Source organism: Brienomyrus brachyistius, unplaced genomic scaffold, assembly GCF_023856365.1.
Source record: "Brienomyrus brachyistius isolate T26 unplaced genomic scaffold, BBRACH_0.4 scaffold48, whole genome shotgun sequence".
NCBI lineage: Eukaryota > Metazoa > Chordata > Actinopteri > Osteoglossiformes > Mormyridae > Brienomyrus > Brienomyrus brachyistius.
Window position 1 is genome coordinate 2,172,303 of NW_026042323.1, and position 25,290 is coordinate 2,197,592.

Below are 25,290 nucleotides of genomic sequence, written 5' to 3' on the forward strand. Positions count from 1 at the left end.
AATATAATTCATACATTGGGGACGGCATCACACTGCTGTTTAGCCTTCTGCTCTGCCTTCATGTACTTTGATATGCTGTGAAGCTCTTGATGTAAACAGACTTATTTACAGTCGGCTGTTAAGGAAATTGTCTCATCTAAAATTTAGATATCATATGAAACTTTTAGCATCACTGTTAAAAACCTCCACAACTAGACTTGGCTGATGTTCCTTTTTACCTGTTTATATATGCTTTTGTTTGTTTGTTTAGTTTTGTTATGGGGTCATTTTGTATAGGAGGGATGGTCTGTTACTCGCCTCTAGTATAAAAGAACTGGCTGATTGTGGAAGAAGACGGTGAAGACAGAAGATGGCGAGGTCTTTTTATGAAGCTACACATATTAAAGTGCTGCCCACTGACCAGCCCTAGCTAGGAGTCCAGTTTACTTTTATGTTATGGCCTGACTATAGACCCAGAGAGACATGCATGCTAGTGGGCTGTAGCACTGTTACCTCTCAGGGCTCTTTCTGTTACACCCCACAGGGGGGCGCATTTCATGGCTTCCACTATAAATGTTGTGACTCACAGCTTCTAATGTCCTGAGGCCCCAGGGCACCGGTCCCACTGGCCCGGTCCATAACCCAGCCGAGGCTCCAGGGGGCGCTATCTTGGGGCACCTTCAGCCACCGGCTCATTCCCCCACCGTGAGCTAAGAAGCGCTACTGGGGATCTTTCCTGCCTGCTGCCGTTAGACACCACAATGCCTGCTGTCGATGTGCAGCCCCCACAGCCAGCCTTAACGTCCCATATTTAATGTGGTAAAAGCTGCTCTCTGTTTTTAACCATATAAATAACATGCATTTCTATTTATATATTGAACAATAATGTATTTTCAGGACTTTTTCATAATGCACTGTGTACTTCTTAAACTTGTTAACTTACAGAAATTTTGTTTACTTCTATAAATGTTTACTTACTTGCACTATATCTACTGTCTTTGCACGTTGTCTTTGTTTTACATTGTATGTTTGTATCTGTGCACTTTGATGCTGAACGCAAGAGAATTTAACCCTGGAATCAACAAATCATCTTATTTTATACTCAGGGGTTGAGAACCACTGCAGTGTCACATTAATTATGATCTGAATCAGCAAGTATTTAAACGTCACCTTTGGCAAAGAAACCAATAGTCTTTCTCTTAGTTTGTTTGATGATAGTAGTTTATTGTTCAAGCCACACAGTTCGATTAAACATGTTAAACTAAAGCCTTCATCTGAGTATAATCTAATGAATTCATGAGAGTGAAATTATTTATTATCAAAACAGAAACATCCGTCTCACGAGACGACAATCTATTGTTGAGTTATTCTTTAATGGACATGCAGGAGGAAAGAGGCAAACCAGTTTATTTCCAGCTCTGTGCTGAGGACTGAAATTTAAAATCTACTTTGCGATTAAATAACTTCCAATTCCAGCTCTCAGAAAGTCAGGTTTTACAGTAATCCTCATCCATTTACCTCAGATGTTATTTATATAGAATACAGACAAAACTTTTGTTTAAATTCTCAAGGTGATGGAATCTGTTAAAGGTAAAAATTGGTGCATTCATTATAAATATGTTTTTCCTCATAGCTTGTATGTGTCTCTGTGCCATTTGACTGAGAGTCTGAATGTCATTAACAGTGTTTGTTTAAATGCACATTTACCTTTGATCTGTAGGAAGAGATCCCTCAAAGATTCTGATTCGTTGCTTCACTGACCAGTCACTCTTCAGAGAAACACAGCTGGGTACAGGGGAGTCTGCTCTCTTCATCAGGACACTGTGGGCAGCGAGAGGAAACAAACCCTCGTGGTATAAATATAATTCATACATTGGGGACGGCATCACACTGCTGTTTAGCCTTCTGCTCTGCCTTCATGTACTTTGATATGCTGTGAAGCTCTTGATGTAAACAGACTTATTTACAGTCGGCTGTTAAGGAAATTGTCTCATCTAAAATTTAGATATCATATGAAACTTTTAGCATCACTGTTAAAAACCTCCACAACTAGACTTGGCTGATGTTCCTTTTTACCTGTTTATATATGCTTTTGTTTGTTTGTTTAGTTTTGTTATGGGGTCATTTTGTATAGGAGGGATGGTCTGTTACTCGCCTCTAGTATAAAAGAACTGGCTGATTGTGGAAGAAGACGGTGAAGACAGAAGATGGCGAGGTCTTTTTATGAAGCTACACATATTAAAGTGCTGCCCACTGACCAGCCCTAGCTAGGAGTCCAGTTTACTTTTATGTTATGGCCTGACTATAGACCCAGAGAGACATGCATGCTAGTGGGCTGTAGCACTGTTACCTCTCAGGGCTCTTTCTGTTACACCCCACAGGGGGGCGCATTTCATGGCTTCCACTATAAATGTTGTGACTCACAGCTTCTAATGTCCTGAGGCCCCAGGGCACCGGTCCCACTGGCCCGGTCCATAACCCAGCCGAGGCTCCAGGGGGCGCTATCTTGGGGCACCTTCAGCCACCGGCTCATTCCCCCACCGTGAGCTAAGAAGCGCTACTGGGGATCTTTCCTGCCTGCTGCCGTTAGACACCACAATGCCTGCTGTCGATGTGCAGCCCCCACAGCCAGCCTTAACGTCCCATATTTAATGTGGTAAAAGCTGCTCTCTGTTTTTAACCATATAAATAACATGCATTTCTATTTATATATTGAACAATAATGTATTTTCAGGACTTTTTCATAATGCACTGTGTACTTCTTAAACTTGTTAACTTACAGAAATTTTGTTTACTTCTATAAATGTTTACTTACTTGCACTATATCTACTGTCTTTGCACGTTGTCTTTGTTTTACATTGTATGTTTGTATCTGTGCACTTTGATGCTGAACGCAAGAGAATTTAACCCTGGAATCAACAAATCATCTTATTTTATACTCAGGGGTTGAGAACCACTGCAGTGTCACATTAATTATGATCTGAATCAGCAAGTATTTAAACGTCACCTTTGGCAAAGAAACCAATAGTCTTTCTCTTAGTTTGTTTGATGATAGTAGTTTATTGTTCAAGCCACACAGTTCGATTAAACATGTTAAACTAAAGCCTTCATCTGAGTATAATCTAATGAATTCATGAGAGTGAAATTATTTATTATCAAAACAGAAACATCCGTCTCACGAGACGACAATCTATTGTTGAGTTATTCTTTAATGGACATGCAGGAGGAAAGAGGCAAACCAGTTTATTTCCAGCTCTGTGCTGAGGACTGAAATTTAAAATCTACTTTGCGATTAAATAACTTCCAATTCCAGCTCTCAGAAAGTCAGGTTTTACAGTAATCCTCATCCATTTACCTCAGATGTTATTTATATAGAATACAGACAAAACTTTTGTTTAAATTCTCAAGGTGATGGAATCTGTTAAAGGTAAAAATTGGTGCATTCATTATAAATATGTTTTTCCTCATAGCTTGTATGTGTCTCTGTGCCATTTGACTGAGAGTCTGAATGTCATTAACAGTGTTTGTTTAAATGCACATTTACCTTTGATCTGTAGGAAGAGATCCCTCAAAGATTCTGATTCGTTGCTTCACTGACCAGTCACTCTTCAGAGAAACACAGCTGGGTACAGGGGAGTCTGCTCTCTTCATCAGGACACTGTGGGCAGCGAGAGGAAACAAACCCTCGTGGTATAAATATAATTCATACATTGGGGACGGCATCACACTGCTGTTTAGCCTTCTGCTCTGCCTTCATGTACTTTGATATGCTGTGAAGCTCTTGATGTAAACAGACTTATTTACAGTCGGCTGTTAAGGAAATTGTCTCATCTAAAATTTAGATATCATATGAAACTTTTAGCAATCACTGTTAAAAACCTCCACAACTAGACTTGGCTGATGTTCCTTTTTACCTGTTTATATATGTTTTTGTTTGTTTGTTTAGTTTTGTTATGTGGCCATTTTGTATAGGAGGGATGGTCTGTTACTCGCCTCTAGTATAAAAGAACTGGCTGATTGTGGAAGAAGACGGTGAAGACAGAAGATGGCGAGGTCTTTTTATTAAGCTACACATATTAAAGTGCTGCCCACTGACCAGCCCTAGCTAGGAGCCCAGTTTACTTTTATGTTATGGCCTGACTATAGACCCAGAGAGACATGCATGCTAGTGGGCTGTAACACTGTTACCTCTCAGGGCTCTTTCTGTTACACCCCACAGGGGGGCGCATTTCATGGCTTGGACTATAAATGCTGCCACTCACAGCCACTAATGTCCTGAGGCCCCAGGGCACTGGCCCCACTGGCCCGGTCCATAACCCAGCCGAGGCTCCAGGGGGCGCTATCTTGGAGCACCTTCAGCCACCGGCTCATTCCCCCACCGTGAGCTAAGAAGCGCTACTGGGGATCTTTCCTGCCTGCTGACGTTAAACACCACAATGCGCTACTGGTTACACTGTGACTCAGACTGTTACCTCTCAGGGCTCTTTCTGTTACACCCCACAGGGGGGCGCATTTCAGAAGCAGATCCATCCATTTCTATGCTGATCTAGACCAGATGATTCCTGCTGGGGCCTCTGTGAACATGAAGGGTAAGTAGATACATAGATAAATACACAATATCGAGTACTCAGCATTTTTACATCAAACTGATGAACTGGACTCATGTAACTATAATTACACATAGTAAAGAGCTTTAGTGCAAAATTTCAATGCCACATTTTTTTATAAATATATGTATAAACCTCCTCTCCTGGAGCCGACACCTTATCGTGGTGGAGGGGTTTGCGTGTTCCAGTGATCCCAGGAGCTAAGCTGCCCGGGGCTTTATGCCCCTGGTAGGGTCACCCAAGGCAAACAGGTCCTGGGTGAGGAACCAGACGAACTGCGGCTCATTAGACCCCTTATGATGAGTAAAAACATGGATTCACGTTCTCCTTCCCCTGGACGCGGGTCACTAGACTTTTATGGATGGAATTTCTATGCACAGCCGGGGCGTTGAGGGTGTCTGGTTTGGTGACCTCAGGATTAGGTCTCTGCTTTTTGCAGATGATGTGGTTCTGTTGGGCTCATCAGACCGTGACTTTCGGCTCTCACTGGAGCAGTTCGCAGCCAAGTGTGAGGCGGCTGGGATGAGAATCAGCACCTCCAAATCCGAGACCATGGTCCTCAGCCGGAAAAGGGTGGAGTGCTCTCTCCGGGTCGGGGAGGGGGTCTTTCCCCAAGTGGAGGAGTTTAAATATCTCAAGGTCTTGTTCACGAGTGAGGGAAGGATGGAGCGGGAGGTCGGCAGGCGGATCGGTGACTGCAGTGGGTGCATGTATACAGCAGTGATATTCCAGCAGACCAGGGGAGGGTAGATGTACTTAAACAAAGTACATCTACACAGTACAGTACAAAAACAATGACCTCCATCACACCTATCACCCCCCCCCCCCCCCGGAACTCAGAATACACAAAGCGGATGTGAGCCGGCTGTTCCAGAAACAGAAATCCAAGAAGCCCCCAGACCAGACGTTGTCTCCCCCTCCTGCCTCAGAACCTGTGCTCATCAGCTGGCTCCCATCTTCACCCGCATCTTCAATAGATCCCTGGAGCTGTGTGAAGTTCCCTCCTGCTTCAAACGCTCCACCATTATCCCATCCCCAATAAACCCACCATCACAGGACTGAATGACTACAGACCTGTCGCCTTGACGTCTGTGGTCATGAAACACCTGGTTTTAGCCCATCTGAAGGACATTACAGGACACCAGCTGGACCCCCTGCAGTTTGCCTACCGGGAAAACAGGTCAGTGGATGATGCAGTGAATATGGGGCTGCATTATATACTGCAACATCTCGACTGTCCAGGAACTTTTGCCAGGATCCTGTTTGTGGACTTTAGTTCGGCTTTCAACACCATTGTGCCTAATCTCCGCTCCTCCAAACTCCGAACAGAGACCATCTGCCTCCTAAACAGCTGATCTGTCACACTGCTAAACACCTACAGCACTGCAACTGCACTCTATGTACAGTCTGTGGGATATATTTCTGTAATCTTTGTATTTTCTGTATACAAGATTTATGTTGCTTACTATATCGTATTGTTCATTTACACACTTTATGTGCATATATGTACATATGTGTGTATATATATCCATAAATATATTTACATTTATAAATAGTATAAACATATTATATGTACAAATAACACTTTTATACATTTTTTTAACATTTACCTTTATATTTATAAATATAAATCCATATTACATATTCAGATTGTTGTTGTTTTTACACTGTTGTGCTTGAGAGACCATCGACTGGAATCTAATTCCTTGTATGTGTTTGCTCACATACTTGGCCAATAACCACGATTCTGATTACGATTCTAATTCTGATTCTGACAAAGGCTGATTTCCAAGGGACCTAAAAGTATGACAAGTTCGGGGATAGAATTTAATACTTTATTTCCAGTAGGTTATGTATGGTTGTAACATTACAAAGTGTTTTTATAAAAATAAATGTTATTATAATTTGAAAATGTTGGAATACAGTTTGTATTTAGTGCAACAACTACGTATCTATGTACATAGTATTGTTAATAGAGTTTAAATGTATACCGGGTCGTATGTAGATGGCGATGTTAATTGTAGGGAAGGTTAAGTGCGGTGAAAAATACTCTCTTGCTGTAATTAAAAGAGGAAAACTTGAATAAGAACTAAAAGGACTGTGTGCGTTTTATTTCTGTATGGTTTTATGAAGCTTTTTCCAATAGGTTATGGGCCCATGCAAAAATCTGATACAGTAAATAAGTGCATAATACAGCGACAGATGCAGACTACGGCAGAAAGACGATCAAATGGCTAATAACGCAGCTTCAACAAAATTCGCAATAGCTAACCTGACCAACCAGAATTACCAGTCTTGGAAATTCAAGATGAAGATGCTGCTAATGAGAGAAGGTACGTGGAAATGTATAAATGTAGACAGACCCCCACAACCCACGAATGAGTGGATAGAAAATGATCAGAAAGGGCAAAGCACGATGTCCCTTTGCATTGACGATGATCAAATTGTGAACATTTCCCAACTGTAAAACTGCTAAAGAAATGTGGGATGAACTGCAAATAGTACATGAAAGAGCTAACCTGTGCAACAAACTGTACTTGATTAGAAAGCTATACCAGACAAAGCTAATGAAAGGCCAGGATATGCAGGGTTATATAAGGCATACCTTAGAAATGGCTGAACGGCTGAGAGGTATAGGCGAGGAAAAGGACTTTCATGTTGCTGCACTGTTACTTAGTGGTCTGCCTGAAAGTTATGAAGCGCTAGTCACGGCGCTTGATGCGCGTCCGGATGATGAACTGACGCTGGAATACTGTACGTTAAAGGCAAACTGGTGGACGAGTACAAGCACAAAACAGAAAGCAGAAACAGTGAACGTGCTTCCAGTGCAGAGTCTGCTTTAAAAACGAAAAATAGAAATTAAATTAGCAATGTTCAGCTAGAGACACGTGAATGTTTTGTATGCAAGAAACCAGGTCACTTAAAGGCAGATTGCAGAATCTGGAAAGCTAGAATGCAAAAGCAAGGTAAACCACACCATTGTTAAAGAAGAATCAGATGTCACTTCTGATACTGAGTACGCTTTTTGGGTGAACGGTGGCGCCTCATCTTAGCAGGCATGGTGTGTTGATTCAGGAGCTACAAGTCACATGACCAATGACAGAAGCTTCTTTACTCAGCTTGATGAAAGCAAATCGGAGAACATCACGACAGCTAATGGGCAGTTAATGACATCACAAGGAATAGGAGATGGATTTCCTTACTGTCCTATCTCCCAGAATGTCACCAGAAAGATACCTGTGAAAACTGTGCTGTATGTGCCTAGTCTTGAAAGTAATCTTTTGTCAGTGAAGAAGCTCACTAAACAAGGTAATGCAGTGACATTCCAAGGCGACAGTTGTGTCATCACAAAAGGGGACTGCCTACTTGCAAAGGCTAAAATCACAGATGACCTGTATCAACTGAACAGCAGTGAAGCAGTGAATACGGCCAAGGAAGAGAAACATTTAAACTGCATCCACACTTGGCACAGACGTCTTGGGCACAGAAGTCCTGACACGATAAAGAAGATGGTTGAAGATAAACATGCAGGTGGTATAAAAATCAATTTGTGTGATCAAACAATGAAATGTATCAGTTATATTAAGGGAAAAATGACAAGGAAAACTTTTCCAAAGGAGAGCAGCAGCAGAGCTCGAAAAACTCTTGACTTAATTCATTCAGATCTTTGTGGTCCAATGAAAACCTTGACTCCAGGAAAGAAGAGGTATTTCCTCACCTTCATCGATGATTGCTCCAGGTATACTACACTGTACAGGGGGTTCACTTGAAGCCGGCACCCGGCGATATTTCGCCGCCTGTGGGTAAGTACATCGCCGGCTACTTTCAGTTGCTGAAAAAAAAACTGCCTCTGTTCCCAGAATCAAACGATCAGCACTCGGTGCCACAATAAAAGATTTATTTTGCAGAAATTTCCGTGTTCTGTCTAGGCGCAGCCATCTTCGTCTTAGCTTGGCTTTCTTAATTCTTATCTTCGTTTTGATTGGCTATTTTTGGCAAGCTTTTATTCTGCCCTTTCTGATTGGCTGATTGAGGCAAGTGGACAAAATAGCGTCTAGAAAGCGAAGCAGCCTTCTTGACCAGTGGCTGCAACCGAGCGCGAAATTGCCCAGGACTGAAGGAACTGAAGGTGAGTTTAATACTTAATGAAGTGAGACCAGCATGGCGTAACACTATACTATTTCATCCCGGTGTCGTCGCTTCGGTTGCCGCATGCATTGCATTGACATACGACTCGACTTGTCGACTTATTCACACAGTACAGATGCACATGGATCAGACCAGCAGCAGACGATCGATATCTTCGTTCGTTCGAGCCAACATCGGCGTAAAATTGGTGAAAAATATGGGGAGATATTGCATGACACTGATTTTGTTTGAAAGCTAAGGCCGACACCTTATTTCCAAAGTGAAATATTCTGACAAAAAAACGACAAACCGCTGGAGCATCTGAACTCGCTGATCTAGTTGTGTGTGTAGGCTACTAACCCTAACCCTAACCCTACTCATATAATGTACAGCGATGACGTCCCGATCAGCCGAGCCTGTTTACAAAATTAACACTTGTTCCAAGTTAACCCATTCTGACAGTTTTTATACCATGCGTGAAAATTCAGTCTTTCTTAGTAAATTCAGTCTTTCTTATTTGACACAAAATGCTTCTGTCTAAAAACTTTGAGATATCACTATTTCATAGTGTCTAAGGATTGGGAACCACTGTTTATGAACCTACATCAGTTTGGCTCAGAGGCATTGTATTTTGAAAGAGACTTTTAGTTGGTAACTTGGAGTGGTTGTTTTTTTCATGAGTACTAGTATTTCATGGGCATGACGTGAGTGTACCTGGTAGGATTATGGAATTATTTTGATTTAGGAGACCACTGAATTTACTAAATGAAGAAGCTACATTCAGACAGTTGTAGGTTCCTTTAACATGTCTAATAGGGTGTGAAATAAATAAATGAAGTCATAGACATAATTTCCTTTATGTTAACCAATCATTTAAAAAAATATAATTAATGGTTAAAAGTCTTATTTCAGACACTGGTAAGCTGACCTCTTGCTGATGAAACCATTACTTGTTTTGCAAAGCCTAGCTAAGCTCAAAATAAATAAATCACAGGGCCCTGATGGCATCTTACCTATAGTGTTAAAAGAGATGAGGGATATTATTTGCCGACCCTTAACTTTACTGTTTCAAAAATCCTTATCTGAAGGTGTGGTACCTTCTGATTGGAAGCACGCCTTCATAACGCCTATTTTCAAAAAAGGGGATAGAAGTAATTTGTCTAACTATAGGCCAATCAGTCTAACTTGTATAACTGGTAAAGTTATGGAGGCTATAATCAAAGAGAAAATGGTAGATTACCTGGACTCCAATAACATTTTGCGGGATAGCCAGCATGGATTTAGGAGAGGTAGATCCTGTTTAACAAATCTGTTGGAGTTTTTTGAGGAAGCTACTCAGGAAGTTCATGATAAGAAGGCCTATGATGTCATCTACTTAGATTTCCAAAAGGCTTTTGATGTTGTCCCCCACAAGAGGCTCCTACTTAAACTCAAAGCGACAGGTATTTTAGGTACCGTAGCGACCTGGATTGATAACTGGTTAACAGATAGGAAACAGCGAGTAGTTATAAGAGGCACAATGTCACAGTGGGCTTGCGTTCATAGTGGGGTACCGCAGGGTTCGATTTTAGGACCACTATTGTTCCTAATTTACATAAATGATATGGATACCAATATATACAGTAAACTGGTGAAATTTGCAGATGACACCAAGGTGGGTGGTGTAGCAGATACTGAATTAGTGGCTCAGCAGCTACAGCGGGATCTTGATTTAATTAGTGACTGGGCCGATACCTGGCAGATGAAATTTAACGTCGATAAATGTAAGGTACTCCATCTAGGGAGCAGAAATATAAAGTACAGGTATTTCATGGGTGTCACTGAAATAAAGGTAGCTGATCATGAGAAAGACCTTGGTGTGTATGTTGATGCTTCCATGTCCCATTCTCGCCAGTGTGGGGAAGCAATAAAAAAGGCCAATAGGATGTTGGGGTATATCTCCAGGTGTGTGGAGTTTAAGTCAAGGGAGGTAATGCTAAGATTATACAATTCCTTGGTGAGACCTCACCTAGAATATTGTGTGCAGGTTTGGTCACCATATCTTAAAAAGGACATTGTGGCCTTAGAAAAGGTGCAGCGTAGGGCCACAAAAATGATTCCTGGTCTTAGAGGAATGTCATACGAGGAACGGTTACTTGAGCTAAATCTGTTCAGTCTCAAGCAAAGGAGACTGAGGGGGGACATGATCCAGGTATATAAGATTCTAACAGGTTTGGATGCTGTTCAACCAAATAGTTACTTCAGCATTAGTTCAAATACACGAACTCGTGGCCATAGGTGGAAATTAGCGGGAGAACATTTCAAGCTGGATTTAAGGAAGCACTTCTTTACACAGCGTGTAGTCAGAGTATGGAATAGCCTTCCTGATAATGTAGTGCAAGCTGAATCCTTGGGTTCCTTTAAATCAGAGCTAGATAAGATTTTAACGACTCTGAGCTATTAGTTTAGTTCTCCCCAAGCGAGCTTGATGGGCCGAATGGCCTCCTCTCGTTTGTATAGTTCTTATGTTCTTATGTTCTTGATAATTGAGCACTGCAACTGACCAGTACATCAATCATTAATCAACATAATCTGAGAATGAGATACATTTGGTGTCCTCAGTAACAGACTGCTACTACTACTTAGTACTACTACTGTATGATGAAAAATAACCCAGAGTTTGTGTCAGTAATATTTGGTGGAATGAGGCCTCTAAGATGCCTGAAAAAGGGACTATTAAAGGGTCTACATTTCAAAATTTCCTCAGAAGGACCCCTACAACCCCCTGAAATTGGTTTATGTCTCATGTCTCGGAGTTTGCGTGTCGAGTTTCCCTGAACAATGGTAGCCACCTACTTACAAGGTGGTAGCCTCCTTCTCTTGAAACTAATGAACCCCCTGCAATAGTGTATTTTCTGCCTCATTTCTGCTACAGAATTGTCTGAAACGTTATGTGTACATGTGGCAGGTCTAGTAGAATAAGACAAAGATGAAATGGGAGACATATTATGCATTATCTGTGATGGGCTGCCCCCCCATCCTGGGTTGTTCCCTGCTTCGTGCCCATTGCTTCCAGGATAGGCTCCGGACCCCCCCCCCCCCGCGACCCAGTAGGATAAGCGGTTTGGAAAATGGATGGATGGATTGATTATGCATTATTATACAGATATTGGCTCAGTGGTATGTACAGGTAGTTAATTATCATGCACAAAATATAGGTTTTATTGACTATAACCACGTCTTTCCACCATGGAACTGAATGCAACTTTGTGTGGCTACTTGCAGGGGAGTTTCTAGCTACTGAAAAGATCAGGGGCTAAGTCAAGTTTACCTGGGGCTTGAGTGTTTTTGTTTTTGAAGGAATATCGACATTGAGGCTAAAATACTCTGTGTTCAGCTTAAAATACTATTAAATACTATAGGCCAGAGTGATTGGACCTAACAACGCCCACGGCACATTGTCAGATATGGAAGAACGTTTTCAAGTTTGAATATAACATATATTATGCTTTATTACAGGTTATATAGAGATTTGAGCAAATAAATTTATTACTGCAAAACCCTAGTATTCACACACATGCAAACTCATTCCGACAGCATCTTACGGAGCCCTGTGCCACAGACCCTGCACCACAGACCCTGTACCACAGACGGTCACAGACAGGGTTTGTTTTTCATGCACACGATGTACTACATCATACACTCAATTTAATTTATCATGCCCAGGAAATACTAAATCATGCTCAGGAAATCCCTAAAACGTGTGCATGGTTTACTTTTCCTCACTGTTCATGGCCCCTACAGGCTCTGTAACATCTAGTTATCTGAACTGCTACTATGTAAATGACTGATTAAATACAGAGCCCAGCCTGGGATTTAAAACGGCGATCTTTCGGTCACAGGTACTGACCTGCTACTCCGTAAATGACTGATTAAATACAGAGCCCAACCTGGGATTTAAAACGGCGATCTTTCGGTCACAGGTACTGACCTGCTACTCCGTAAATGACTGATTAAATACAGAGCCCACCCTGGGATTTAAAATGGCGATCTTTCGGTCACAGGTACTGACCTGCTACTCCGTAAATGACTGATTAAATACAGAGACCAGCCTGGGATTTAAAACGGCGATCTTTCGGTCACAGGTACTGACCTGCTACTACCTAAATGACTGATTAAATACAGAGACCCGCCTGGGATTTAAAACGGCGATCTTACGGTCACAGGTACTGACCTGCTACTACGTAAATGACTGATTAAATACAGAGCCCAGCCTGGGATTTAAAACGGCGATCTTTCGGTCACAGGTACTGACCTGCTACTACGTAAATGACTGATTAAATACAGAGCCCAGCCTGGGATTTAAAACGGCGATCTTACGGTCACAGGTACTGACCTGTTGAGTCACACATCACACACAAACCAGCTACACTAAAGATCTCCAGCTCCAGTCGCAGAGAGCTACTATCCGATAGGTTTCTGTCTTACTTGGCTTCTGGTGAGCCAAGTTCTCAGGTACATTCCAGGAACAGGTATTTCAGGTATAACAAGTTTGGTGGAATTTACCTGAGAACAGTGACAGCAAGGCATTACATGGTCATGTCATGTACTGAACGTAATAAAATAACCAGGGGAACGGTGTTATTTGCAACAGTGGGGAATGTTGTGGGGGAGACACAGGATGTGAGGAAAGTAAAGAAGCGAGGAGTTAAAACGTGTCTACGTGTGATTGATTTAATTCAGACAGATTAAATTCGAACATAAAATATAACATTGGCGACGAGTATTGGGCGAATGCACGTGAGGAAAGTCACTACTATTAAGATGGATAAAGTCAGTATCCCGATGTTTGAGTGCTTCAAAGACCCAGTCAAGCTAGGACGGCGGTGGACGAGATGGCTAACGTCTTTCGAACTGTTTGCGGATGGAAAGGGACTCATAATCGGTGAGGATACACCTGCTACAACATTACGACGGAGGAGAGCATTACTTTTGCACCACGCAGGGCCAGATGTCCAAGATATATTCTCGACTTTGCCGGACACAGACGAACAGGCCGACTATGCAGGTGCAGTGCGGGCTCTGAATGACTATTTTGTGCCGAGGATAAATGTGACGTTCGCGCGGCAAGAATTTCATGCACTTTCGCAAAAAGAAGGGGAGACTGTACAACAGTTCGCGACGAGACTACGACAAGCGGCGAGGGATTGTTCATTTGCTGGGGACATGGCAAATCAAATCCGCGATGCAGTGATGGCAAGATGTTCATCAAGTTACGTGAGACGAAAACTCCTGGAGGAAGGACACGATCTCACTCTCACTCGTGCACTGGATATCGCAGCACTCTGTGAGAGGATCGAGGAACAGATGTCTCTCTCGCGGGAGGAGTCTGCATGTGCAAAGACAGAAAGTGTGAATCACATAAGCCAAAAGCACAGCAGAACAAAATATAAGAAAAAGCAAAATCTGCAAACAAGTAAGTCTGAGCAGCAACGTTGCTATAGATGTGGAAATAAAGATCACTTTGGCAAAGACCCAAGGTGTCCCGCTAAGGGACAGAAATGCCATAAATGTAATGGCAAAGACCATTTTTCAAAAATGTGCAAAACTAAAAGCGCTAAAAAACAGACTGTCAACAATATTGAAGAACAAGCTGAATATGCATTTGTGATAAAGGACAGTTCAGTACAGAACAGACTGAATGTGTGCCTAGGAGGAGTAAATTTGAACATGCTCATAGACTCTGGTGCTACATGTAACATAGTTGACGAGAACACCTGGGAAAAACTAAAAAAGCAAAATATAAAATGCCAGTCATATGTTGTGGGTGTAGAAAGAAAGTTGTATTCATACTCGTCTAACCAGCCACTACCTGTAAAAGGAGCATTCAAATGTGAGACAATAATTGGGAGTGCTAGTGAATACTCAGAGTTTATTGTCATCAAAGGACATGGGGAGCCACTACTAGGGAAAGATACAGCCATAAAACTGGGGGTTCTAAAAATTGGCACAGACATTGCAGCAATACAGGACCTGAGGCAGGCGATGATATCACAGTACCCAAATGTCTTTCAGGGTGTAGGAAAGTTAAAAACTAAACAAATAAGCCTTTATATAAATCCTGCCATTCAGCCAGTAGCTCAGCCTTTAAGGCGGATACCATTCAATTTAAGGGGACCTGTAGAGAGAAAGGTAAAAGAGCTGTTAGACATGGACATAATTGAAGCAGTCAGGGGACCTACTCCATGGGTTAACCCAGTAGTCATTGTGCCTAAAGCAAACTCTGAAATAAGGCTGTGCCTTGACATGCGTCAAGCAAACCGAGCCATAGTAAGAGAGAGATACCCCATTCCAACTGTGGACGAAATTCTGCAGAGCATGAACGGATCTAAAGTCTTCAGCAAACTGGATCTGAAGTGGGGCTATCACCAATTGGAATTGACCCCAGCATCACGTGAAATCACGACATTTGCCATACACAATGGAGTCTACAGATATAAGCGCCTGATCTTTGGAGTATCTTCAGCAAGTGAGCAGTACCAGCATGAAATTGCCTCTGCACTAGCTGGAATAGAGGGCGTCGAAAACATCTCAGATGACATTGTTGTTCATGCGGCGGACCCAGAGACACATCACCAGCGTCTGCAAGCCGTTATGGAGCGTTTACAACAGAGTGGACTCACTTTGAATCCTGACAAATGTGAGTTCAATATGGATCGCTTAGTGTTCATGGGAATACTGCTAACAGACAAAGGCATTGGACCTACATCAGAGAGGGTCAGAGCAATAGCAGAAGCCAGAGAGCCTGAAAATGCATCTGAAGTGAGAAGCTTTCTAGGTCTCGTGAGCTACAGCAGTCGATTCATTCCAGGATTTGCAACGGTGGCAGAACCGTTGAGACGTCTGATCAGAAATGGAACAAGGTTTGTGTTTAGCTCAGAGCAAAGAAAAGCTTTCAATAAGCTGAAAGAAGCCTTAGCGAAAGCTGGAACTCTAGCATACTTTGATAAAGAGGCACCAACAAGAGTGATTGTAGATGCAAGCCCAGTAGGCCTCGGCGCTGTGCTTGTTCAGCGTCAGCAGAGCGAGATGGTTCCTATATGCTACGTGAGTAGAAGCTTGAGTGACTGTGAGAGAAGATATTCTCAAACTGAGAAAGAGGCCTTAGCTCTTGTGTGGGCTTGTGAGCGACTACATCCTTATGTGTACGGCCGACAATTTGAACTGGTCACTGATCACAAACCCTTGGAGTCAATATATGGGCCGCGGTCAAAACCCTGTGCCCGGGTGGAGAGATGGGTGTTGCGACTACAGCCATACAACTTCAAAGTTATATATGTGCCTGGAAGTCAAAACATTGCTGACTCACTGTCAAGGCTGATGGGGGAGACAGCCATGAAAGAAAAACACACACAAGAATCGGAGGAATATGTGCGGTTTGTCACGGTGAATGCCATCCCCAGTGCTCTGACAGCTAGAGAGGTGGAAGAAGCCTCAAGAACTGACTCGGAACTGATAGAGGTGAGAGAGGCCATAAAGACAGGACATTTTGAAAAATGTATGTCATATGCACCTGTTGCAGGTGAACTTTGTGTAATGGGCTATATTGTGCTGAGAGGGACACGCATTGTGCTGCCAAGTGCTTTACGTGCAAGAGCACTTATGCTGGCACATGAAGGACATTTAGGGATTGTAGGCACGAAGCAACACCTCAGAAGCAAGGTTTGGTGGCCCGGAATCGACAAAGCTGCAGAGAAATACTGTAAAGCATGTCACGGGTGTCAGATTACATCACGTCCCGATGCACCCGAGCCACTAAGGCCAACGCCACTTCCAGAAGGTCCGTGGCAAGCGTTAGCCATTGATCTGTTAGGACCCCTGCCGTCGAAACACTCAATACTGGTTGTGGTGGATTATTACAGTAGATATTATGAGTATGATGTGCTCACTTCTACAAAACCTGAAACAGTGATTGACAGTCTTGAAAACATGTTTAGCAGACATGGACTTCCAGTGACACTGAAGTCTGACAATGGGCCACAGTTTAAGTCAAATGAGTTCAGAGACTATTGTGCAGAAAAAGGAATTGTGCACCTCAGAACGACACCAAAATGGGCTCAGGCAAATGGTGAAGTGGAACACCAAAATAGCTCGCTCATGAAACGAATCAGAATTGCGCAATCTGCCGGATTGGATTGGCAGAAAGAACTCAGGCGATATGTCACAGTGTACCGAGGGATTGCACACAACACAACAGGAAAAAGTCCTGCTGAACTTTTGTTCAACAGAAAGATGAGAGGCAAGCTGCCTGAGATCACACCAGATTTCATGGATTTAGAAGTGAGAGACAGGGATGGAGAACAAAAAGGGCTATATAAGCTCTATGCAGATGAACGGAGGAATGCAGAATACTCCAACGTGAATGTAGGAGACAAAGTGGTGCTGCGACAACAAAAGGTGGACAAGTTCACTACAACTTTCAACAAAAGACCACATACAGTAGTCAAAAAGAAAGGAAACCAAGTGACTGTGGAATCGCCTGATGGAGCTCAGTACAGTCGGAATACAACCTTTGTGAAGAGATACATCACAGACCAGCACGGGGCAGGAGAATTGGAAGATACCAAGGCTGCAATCTACCCAGAACAGCAACAGGCCATGAACTCTTCCAAATGTCTGGCAGGGCCAGCCGAGACAGACGAGCCTTCCACACCTACCTGTAGGCCTCAGAGGCAGAGAAAGCCTCCTGAGAGACTGAAAGACTTTGTCCTTAGCTAAGTTTTGGGTATTGTTTGATAAGGTTGATTGTTCTTGTCAACAGACGTGTTTACAGTATGTTGCTGAATGAGTTCAGACGAAAGTAATACAGTTAAGGATAAGATTGAGAAGTTACGTTTTTAAACCATTAGTTCAATGCAGTATTGGTTTACATAGGAACAATGATAAAAGGTTTAGGTGAAAATAAGGAGTTGCCATTTGAAGAAGGAAGGTCATTTGAGTTCATGTTAAATGGAGTGTTTAGACTACTTATGACAGGAAATATTGATTTGAATAGAAGTAAAGTTCTGGGTGACATCAAGTTCATGTCCAAGTGAAGGGGGGATGTCATGTACTGAACGTAATAAAATAACCAGGGGAACGGTGTTATTGGCAACAGTGGGGAATGTTGTGGATGAAACACAGGATGTGAGGAAAGTAAAGAAGCGAGGAGTTAAAACGTGTCTACGTGTGATTGATTTAATTCAGACAGATTAAATTCGAACATAAAATATAACAGGTCACGTCATTAAATAATGCTTTTGTGGCACAAAATGTATTTTGTTCATGAAAATGAGCGCTTGACACTTGGTGCCCCATAGAAGAGAGGCAAGAATTTAACTGCATGAACATTACATTCCAATGCGAAAATAAGACTCAATTAGATGAATTCTGCCCATTATATGGTGTCTGTGTGTATCTGAAGTCCTTACAGATGCATACAAATTTATAGTAAATGATCTTATTCCAGGAAGGTAAATAGGCGTAACTTGTGTGGGAAAAAGTCACCCTATGGGACTTTAGTGCTTCTTACCGTAAAGTTTCAAAATACTGTCTAGTTTATTCTCGTAGGGTCTCGCGCTCCATGTTCAGGCACCATTGTATTTAAGGCGAACTCATTTACTCCATGCAATCAGTTACAGTGTATCGAATTATAATAAACGTCTAATTCTGCTGTTAAATCCCAGTATGTGTGTTAAACAGGGGCGGATTTAAGGGGCCACCACCCCGCATCAAAATAATAAAAAACAGTATTTTATTTTCAAAGTGGAAGCAAAGAACAGACACGGTGAGGCGCAGCCGCCCCCATAAATATAACTGGCCCCTGATGGCCACCCAATCAAAATTTTCCGCAGACGCCGCAGGTTAAACATACTTATTTTATTAGTTGAATCTGATGATTATATTCTTACCTTGCAATGCAAATGCCTTTGTATTATTCCAGAATCTTATTCGTGCTTCTTGGTGAAACTGGCTTTAAATCCCTTTCACTTTCATTTACAGAAAAAGAATTATCAGCATCGTCCTGTGGTGGGGGGTGTGGAGAGTACCTGCCCTCCGGTAACTGACTAGCTGCACTTGGAGGGGGCGGGGGAATGTCTACTCAGTATCTCAGGGACGGGGTGCCGGACCGGCGCGCAGTAAGAAGTGCGGCTGTTTAACACAGCGACCCCTTTTTCACTGGCTGCCGATTGGGCGTAAGTGTGTAGGGAAGATGGGGCTCCGTGTTGTCGATTGTACTGGCAGCGGGGCGGGTCGAGCTTGGAAGCCGGGGCTTGTGGTCGGTGTGTCACAGCGGGGCGGATCCTCTCCCGGGGACGCTGGTGTTACTTCATTCCAGGGCAAGTTAAAGTTCCTTTAAAAAACCGAATTTCATGTGAATGTGTATGTGGCTGTGCGTTGATGAGGTTTTTAGGCTGCGGCAGTACGTGTGTTGAGGGCGAGGAAGGATAGTTACGGGGGGTAACTTTTTACGGAAGTCTGTAGAGGACATGCATAAACTTTTTTTTTCACGAGAAAAATAAGTGACCTCGAGATAACGAAAAGAAAAAAATATGTATGTCCTCTAAAAGACTTCCGTAACTTTTAGCAGTGTGCAGTGCCTATTTCCTTGACTAGAGTTTGCAGTGTTAAGAAGGTGATACCTTGTTAGGATTTTCCGGTCCACCTTAAATGCTGCGCAGCAGAATGCAATGACGTGATGGCGCCTGACTCATTTACCGAGACTTACCTTCAGAACTTCATTTGGCTGTCGATTAATAATAATTGAAATGGTCTGTTACCACTTTGAGGAAAGTACATATCTGGGCATTTTCAGTAATAGTTTGTGTGTACTTTATTAAAAGAGAGAGAGAGAGAGAGAGACAGAGAAACGCAAACTCTGAGAAACACAATTCTGAATTATCTGTCCGTCTCTGTAGCTTATAATTCTACTAATGAACAAAAATGTTTATCCTTAGACACAATATACCATTGTACTGAAATGTTTTATTATATACATTTTATGTTCATTTCTGTATTACATATAAAACTGCTGTGATTTCTTTTGATGCATGGCCCAAAATTCATGGAGCAAAGGCCTTAAATGCTGTAATGCAAACACTTGCAGGCAGAAGCCAGTATGAACAAAATACTGTGATTAAATGGAAATTTACTTAAGCATGATAAAAAATGACTTCTGAAAACAATAACGTCTATTTATTATTAACCATTAAAAGGTCTGATGTGTCTTTATATCTGTACTGGTTTTCATTACTTTACCATATTCAAGCAAAAGACCAAGAGCCTAAACATTTTCATGACAGAATATGGCATCTAAACAAAAATATCACTTCTTATAAGGTTAATATTATCCAATATTTTCCAAGTAGAATCTCTGGAGTTTAAAGGGTTTTTTGACACTAAAAACATCACTTCAGTATGATGTCTGAAAGTGTTTTTTTCTTGTAAACAGACAGGTCCAAAGTTGTTTTCACCATTACATCATTCTTCATGTTCACGTTTGGTGACATTTTTTGACAAATTACAGACAGGAACTAAAGGGATTTTCACCTTGATATCCAGCTGGATCATAGCTAACACAGACATTGGTTGTCATCATGCGATGATTCCCAGACAGGAGTTCAAGGGGTTAAATGCTTAGCATGTGCACTAACACAACACAAGTAGTACTTAGTTAAGTATTAGCAGATAACAAGCCAGCATTCATATTTATTGGCATTACTTTGTTTTATAGTATTCTTGGGACACTAACCTGTCTACATCTTCAAATTTATCATGACGGGAAATACCAGAGAGCTGTCTAATGGTATCAGAGACAAGATTGTTTACCTTCACAAAGGTGGAATGGGCTACATGACCATCAGCAAGCAGCTTGGGGAGAAAGTGACAAGTGTTGGTGCAATTATTTGCAAATGCAAGAAAGACAAAATAACTGTCAATCCCCCTCAGTCTGGGGCCCCAAGGAAGATTTCATCTTGAATAGCATCAATGATCTTAAGAACGGTGAAGGATAACCTCAGAGCAACACAGGAGGAACTCGTTAATTATCTCAAAGCAGCAGGGACCACAGTCACCAAGAAAACCATCAGTAACACATTATGCCGTTACGGTTTGAAATCCTGCAGTGCTCACAAGGTACCCCTGCTCAAGAGGGCCCATGTTCAGGCCCGTATGAAATATGCCAGTTGTTACGATCCTCAGTCTAGGGTTGAGGACCGTCAGAAAGGTAAAGGGAAAGGAGAGGGGAAAACGAGACAACCAGAGGTTGGGGAAAGGGAACACGGGACACAAAGGGATCTTTTTTTGTATATTTATTCACAAAGACTTTCACAAACAATAGGGTAACAGACTTCGGGAGTGACACAGCCAAAACAATAAACAAAACAGTGCTAACGGACGAATCCCAAACTAAGCTAATTCTAAACGAAAAGAAAAGACAAGAAAACGAAATGACACAGACTAAGCCTAACTCCCTAACCGAAACACACAGTAAGCCACACGTACGCAAAACAAAACAGCAGTCACTCCCTACGCGCTTAACAGAAACGAACATACAGGAAACACCAAAGCCGAAACACAGTATCTGAGGGCGAGGCACAGAGAGTAGTCAGGAGGAAGGCAAGAGATCCAAAACCAGGAGTCAATCAAACCGAAGGCAAAGGTACAGAAAGGGCAAAGCAAAAGTCGAAAACCAGGAAACCAAAAACTGTCATAATCAATCAATCAATCCAAAAGAACGCAAGCAAACCAAACACAGCAACAATGAGCAGAGCTGCCGCCACTTTCCCGCCACGGCTTTTTCAATCATAGAAGCGGAAGCGAAGCTCGGGGCGTGGCCAGGTCCGGGAGGCGGAGTCGAAGGGAGCTGGGCGGCGATCAGGATCGGCAGGGCAACCCCTCCCCTAAACCTTACGGCACGTAACACCCCCCCACACAAGAGGGAACCTGGCCGGTGTTCGCAATCCTCCGCAATTGAGGGCATACAAAGTAATAAGCGGAGATTCAAGAAAAACCGATAGTCATGAGGAACCGGGCGTCGGCTTCGGGAGAGGGAGTCAGCCACGAGGTTAGTGACCCCCTTTTTATGTACGATCTCTAAGTTAAATGACTGGATGATGAGAGCCCAACGCATTAACCGCTGGTTAGCGTTACACATCCGAACGAGGAAAACCAAAGGATTGTGGTCTGTATACACCACCACCGGACGAGCACTGTCCCCTACATATACCTCAAAATGCTAAAAGAAGGGCTAGGGCTTCCTTCTCGATCGCGTTATACGCTAACTGGTGTTTTAAAAACGTCTTGGAGAAATTGTATATAGGATGGTTCAACCCGTGACTGTCTTCCTGCAGGAGGACGGCACCAGCACCCAATCCACTGGCATCCACTTCTAACTTGAATGGTTTGGCGAAGTCGGGGGCAGCTAGGACGGGGGAACTACTCCTGAATAATTGCAGTGGGGCTTAGAAAAATGTGGTCAAATGAGACCAAAATCAAGCTTTTTGGCTTTAACTCTACTCACCGTGATTGGAGGGAAAAGAATGCTGACTATTACCCCAGGAACAGCATCCCTGCTGCCAAACATGGAGGTGGAAGCATTATGCTTCGGGGGTGTTTTTCTGCCACAGATACAGGATGGCTGTACCACATCGAAGGAAAGATGGACAGGGCCATGTACCATAAAATCTTGGATGAGTACATCCTTCCTTCAGCCAGGGCCTTGAAAATGCAGGAGGGTCTTCCAGCAAGACAATAACCCTAAACATACGGCTAAGATAACAAAGGAGCGGTTCAAGAAGAAGCACATTAAGGTCACGGAGTAGCCAGTCTCTGGACCTTAATCCCATAGAAACCAGAGAGCGGCAACCTAACATCCTTAAAGATTTCAGAGATCTGCAAAGAGCAGTGGATGAATATTCCTGCTGAGCTGTGTGCAAACCTGGTGACCAACTACAAGAGACTCTGACAGCTGTGCTTGCCGACAATAGTTACTCTGCCAAGTACTAAAGCCTGTGTTACAAGGGATCAAATACTTATTTCCCTAGATAAATGACAAATTGCTTTGTAACTCATACATGATGATTATCTTCTTGCTTGTTTTGTTGATTATTTATCTTTTGCTGTTAAAAACTACCCGTGAAATTACAGACTTCTCATTTCCTCATTCATGGGTCAACTTACTGTAAGAATTCAGCAGGGGGTAAAATAATTAGTTCCCTCACTGTACATAATTTTTTTATTCTGTGGAAGATGTAAGATCAATCTGCAGCCCAGATGAAATGATGAATTAACAGAGCCCTGAATGGGACAAGCAAATACAGAAAATGTATGACGGGGTTTAAAACTTGTTTTAACATCAGCCGGTAATATTAGCCTGACTGACATACCCGACCGATGCTGATATCTTGATTTGTAATGACTATCAGCCAATACTGATATGTTAACTGATATATACACTGATGACCAAAATTGTGGAAACACTTGCAATTTTTAAAGATTTTATGAACTGTTACACCAGTTATTTATTTAATTGTCTAATGTATAATATGTGTAACATTCTTTCATTGTTTTGAAACATTACTGCCAATATTTGTGTAATAATTTTTAAAACACAATGCCAGAAATGCTACATAATATCCACATTTTTGGCCACTAGTGTATATTGTCCATCTTTAACTATTCCATGATGTGCTAATAATCCATCTATCCATCCATCCATTTTCCAAACCGTTTATCCTACTGGGTCGCGGGGGGTCCAGAGCCTATCCCGGAAACAATGGGCACGAGGCAGGGAACAACCCAGGATGGGGGGCCAGCCTATCGCAGGGCACACTCACACACCATTCACTCACACATACACACCTATGGGCAATTTAGCAACTCCAATTAGCCTCAGCATGTTTTTGGACTGTGGGGGGGGAAACCGGAGTACCCAGAGGAAACCCCACGACGACATGGGGAGAACATGCAAACTCCACACACGTGACCCAGGCAGAGACTCAAACCCGGGTCCCAGAGGTGTGAGGCAACAATGCTAACCACTGCACCACCATGCTGCCCCCTGTGCTAATAATAATTATAATAATTATTCCCTGTGAGTAAATTCTGTTCACACCTCCCCCAACTTGCCCTATCTTATGGGGAAGATGATGGTGCAGGAGGTAGTGCTATCGTTTAGTAACCAGAGAGTTGCAGGTTCAAGGCCTGGTTCCTCCTGACCCCATCAAAGTGTCCTTGAGCAAGACACTGAACCCCAAATTGCTCCCGGCGTGCAGGTTGGCGCCTTGCATGGCAGCCTCTGCCTCCGGAGTATGAATGTGTTGTGTGTGGATGGGTGAATGTGAGCCACCTGTAGCAGCACCTAGGGAGCTGGGGGTGAATGGCCTTGCTGAAGAACCTGCAAACATAACTGAGCCCAGGCTTGAACCAGTGACCTTCTGGTCACAGGTTGAAAGGTTGAGCCCACGAAGCCACTTGCTCCCCCCTAAGGTTGCCGGCTTCTTGAGTTCATGTAGGAAGAAAAGTCTTTTCTGGACTTTGTTGGTGATGGAGGCATGTCCCACCATGATGGTGCTCGTGGTCCCCTGGAATTGGCATAACTCCACCACAGATATGGCCTGGCCAGTGCTTTCCTAAAGAAGGCAGGCGGGGTTGCTGATTTTAAATTTAGCCTGTTGGTGTTAATGCATTTATGTAGTGCTGCCCAGCATTTAATGTAATAGCAGAACTCACTGTAGCACAGTGCTTTCAGGTGACAGCTCAGTCACACTTCTTTTTAATGAATGAACTTAATGCATTAAGTAAGTATTAAACAAATTATCACATGGTCATGTAGGAGAGAGTTTGATATTGGGGGGGGGGGCACAACTTAATAGTATAAAGGCAAAGGCATATTTATATGAGGGGCGAATGTAGCCAAATTAAATATTGGGGGTACACTTCGGCAATAATCTGCTTGCTGTTCCTTTTGTTGAGGGCAGAGCTAATCAATTAAGTTAAGGGAGCTGGTTGTGAAATCTAACAAACACATGGAATGGCTGAGCTGAGGAGAGGTTTGAAAACCAAAGCCGTGTTCTTATAACCATCCAACAAGGTATCAGTAACTTTTTGGAAAACAGGAGAAATTCAAGTTGCTTTTTATTGGGTTACTGTTTCAGTTCTGACTTTTTTTGACTGCTAATACATGCTTTCTACTCAGACAAATAGCTGTAAACATTATCATTGGCTGCCTAAGACTTTTGCACAGCACTGTACTTGTGCCTCCAGGAATGGACACCAGGCTGAACACTGGATACACGCCATAGAAAATGTTATTATTGTTAGGTAGCATCATTATATTCATTTTATTGTTTCCTGTTATCATATTCACATAATTAATGGTATCAAAAGTGAATCCATTCATTGTCCTATTCAGGATTGCAGGGGGTCTGGAGTCTATTCCAGAGGCTATGGGTGCTAGTCAGGGAACAACCCAGTATGGGACGCTGGCCCATCGCAGGGCACCCTCATGCACTATTCACACACACATGCACACCTGTGGGCAGTTCGGTAACTCCAA

General features: G+C 42.7%; 1 protein-coding gene across 20 annotated transcripts in view; it reads right to left on the minus strand.

Moving 5' to 3' along the window:
* Positions 1-18,878, minus strand: part of LOC125723381 (NACHT, LRR and PYD domains-containing protein 12-like) — a 69,173-nt gene extending 50,295 nt beyond the window's left edge. For 3 of the 20 annotated variants that reach the window (XM_048999918.1, XM_048999920.1, XM_048999922.1), the window contains exons 1-4: positions 18,644-18,876; positions 4,452-4,553; positions 3,524-3,637; positions 1,687-1,800 (exon numbers count right to left, since the gene is read on the minus strand). In XM_048999918.1, the coding sequence (XP_048855875.1) occupies positions 1,687-1,800; positions 3,524-3,637; positions 4,452-4,513 (290 nt within the window). In that variant the 5' untranslated portion in view covers positions 4,514-4,553; positions 18,644-18,876. Of the gene's footprint in view, positions 1-492; positions 792-1,686; positions 1,801-2,329; positions 2,634-3,523; positions 3,638-4,167; positions 4,393-4,451; positions 4,554-18,643 lie in introns of those variants that run through there. The other 17 variants (XM_048999936.1, XM_048999923.1, XM_048999915.1 and 14 more) reach the window with 15 other exon arrangements.
* Positions 18,879-25,290: the final 6,412 nt, after the last annotated feature.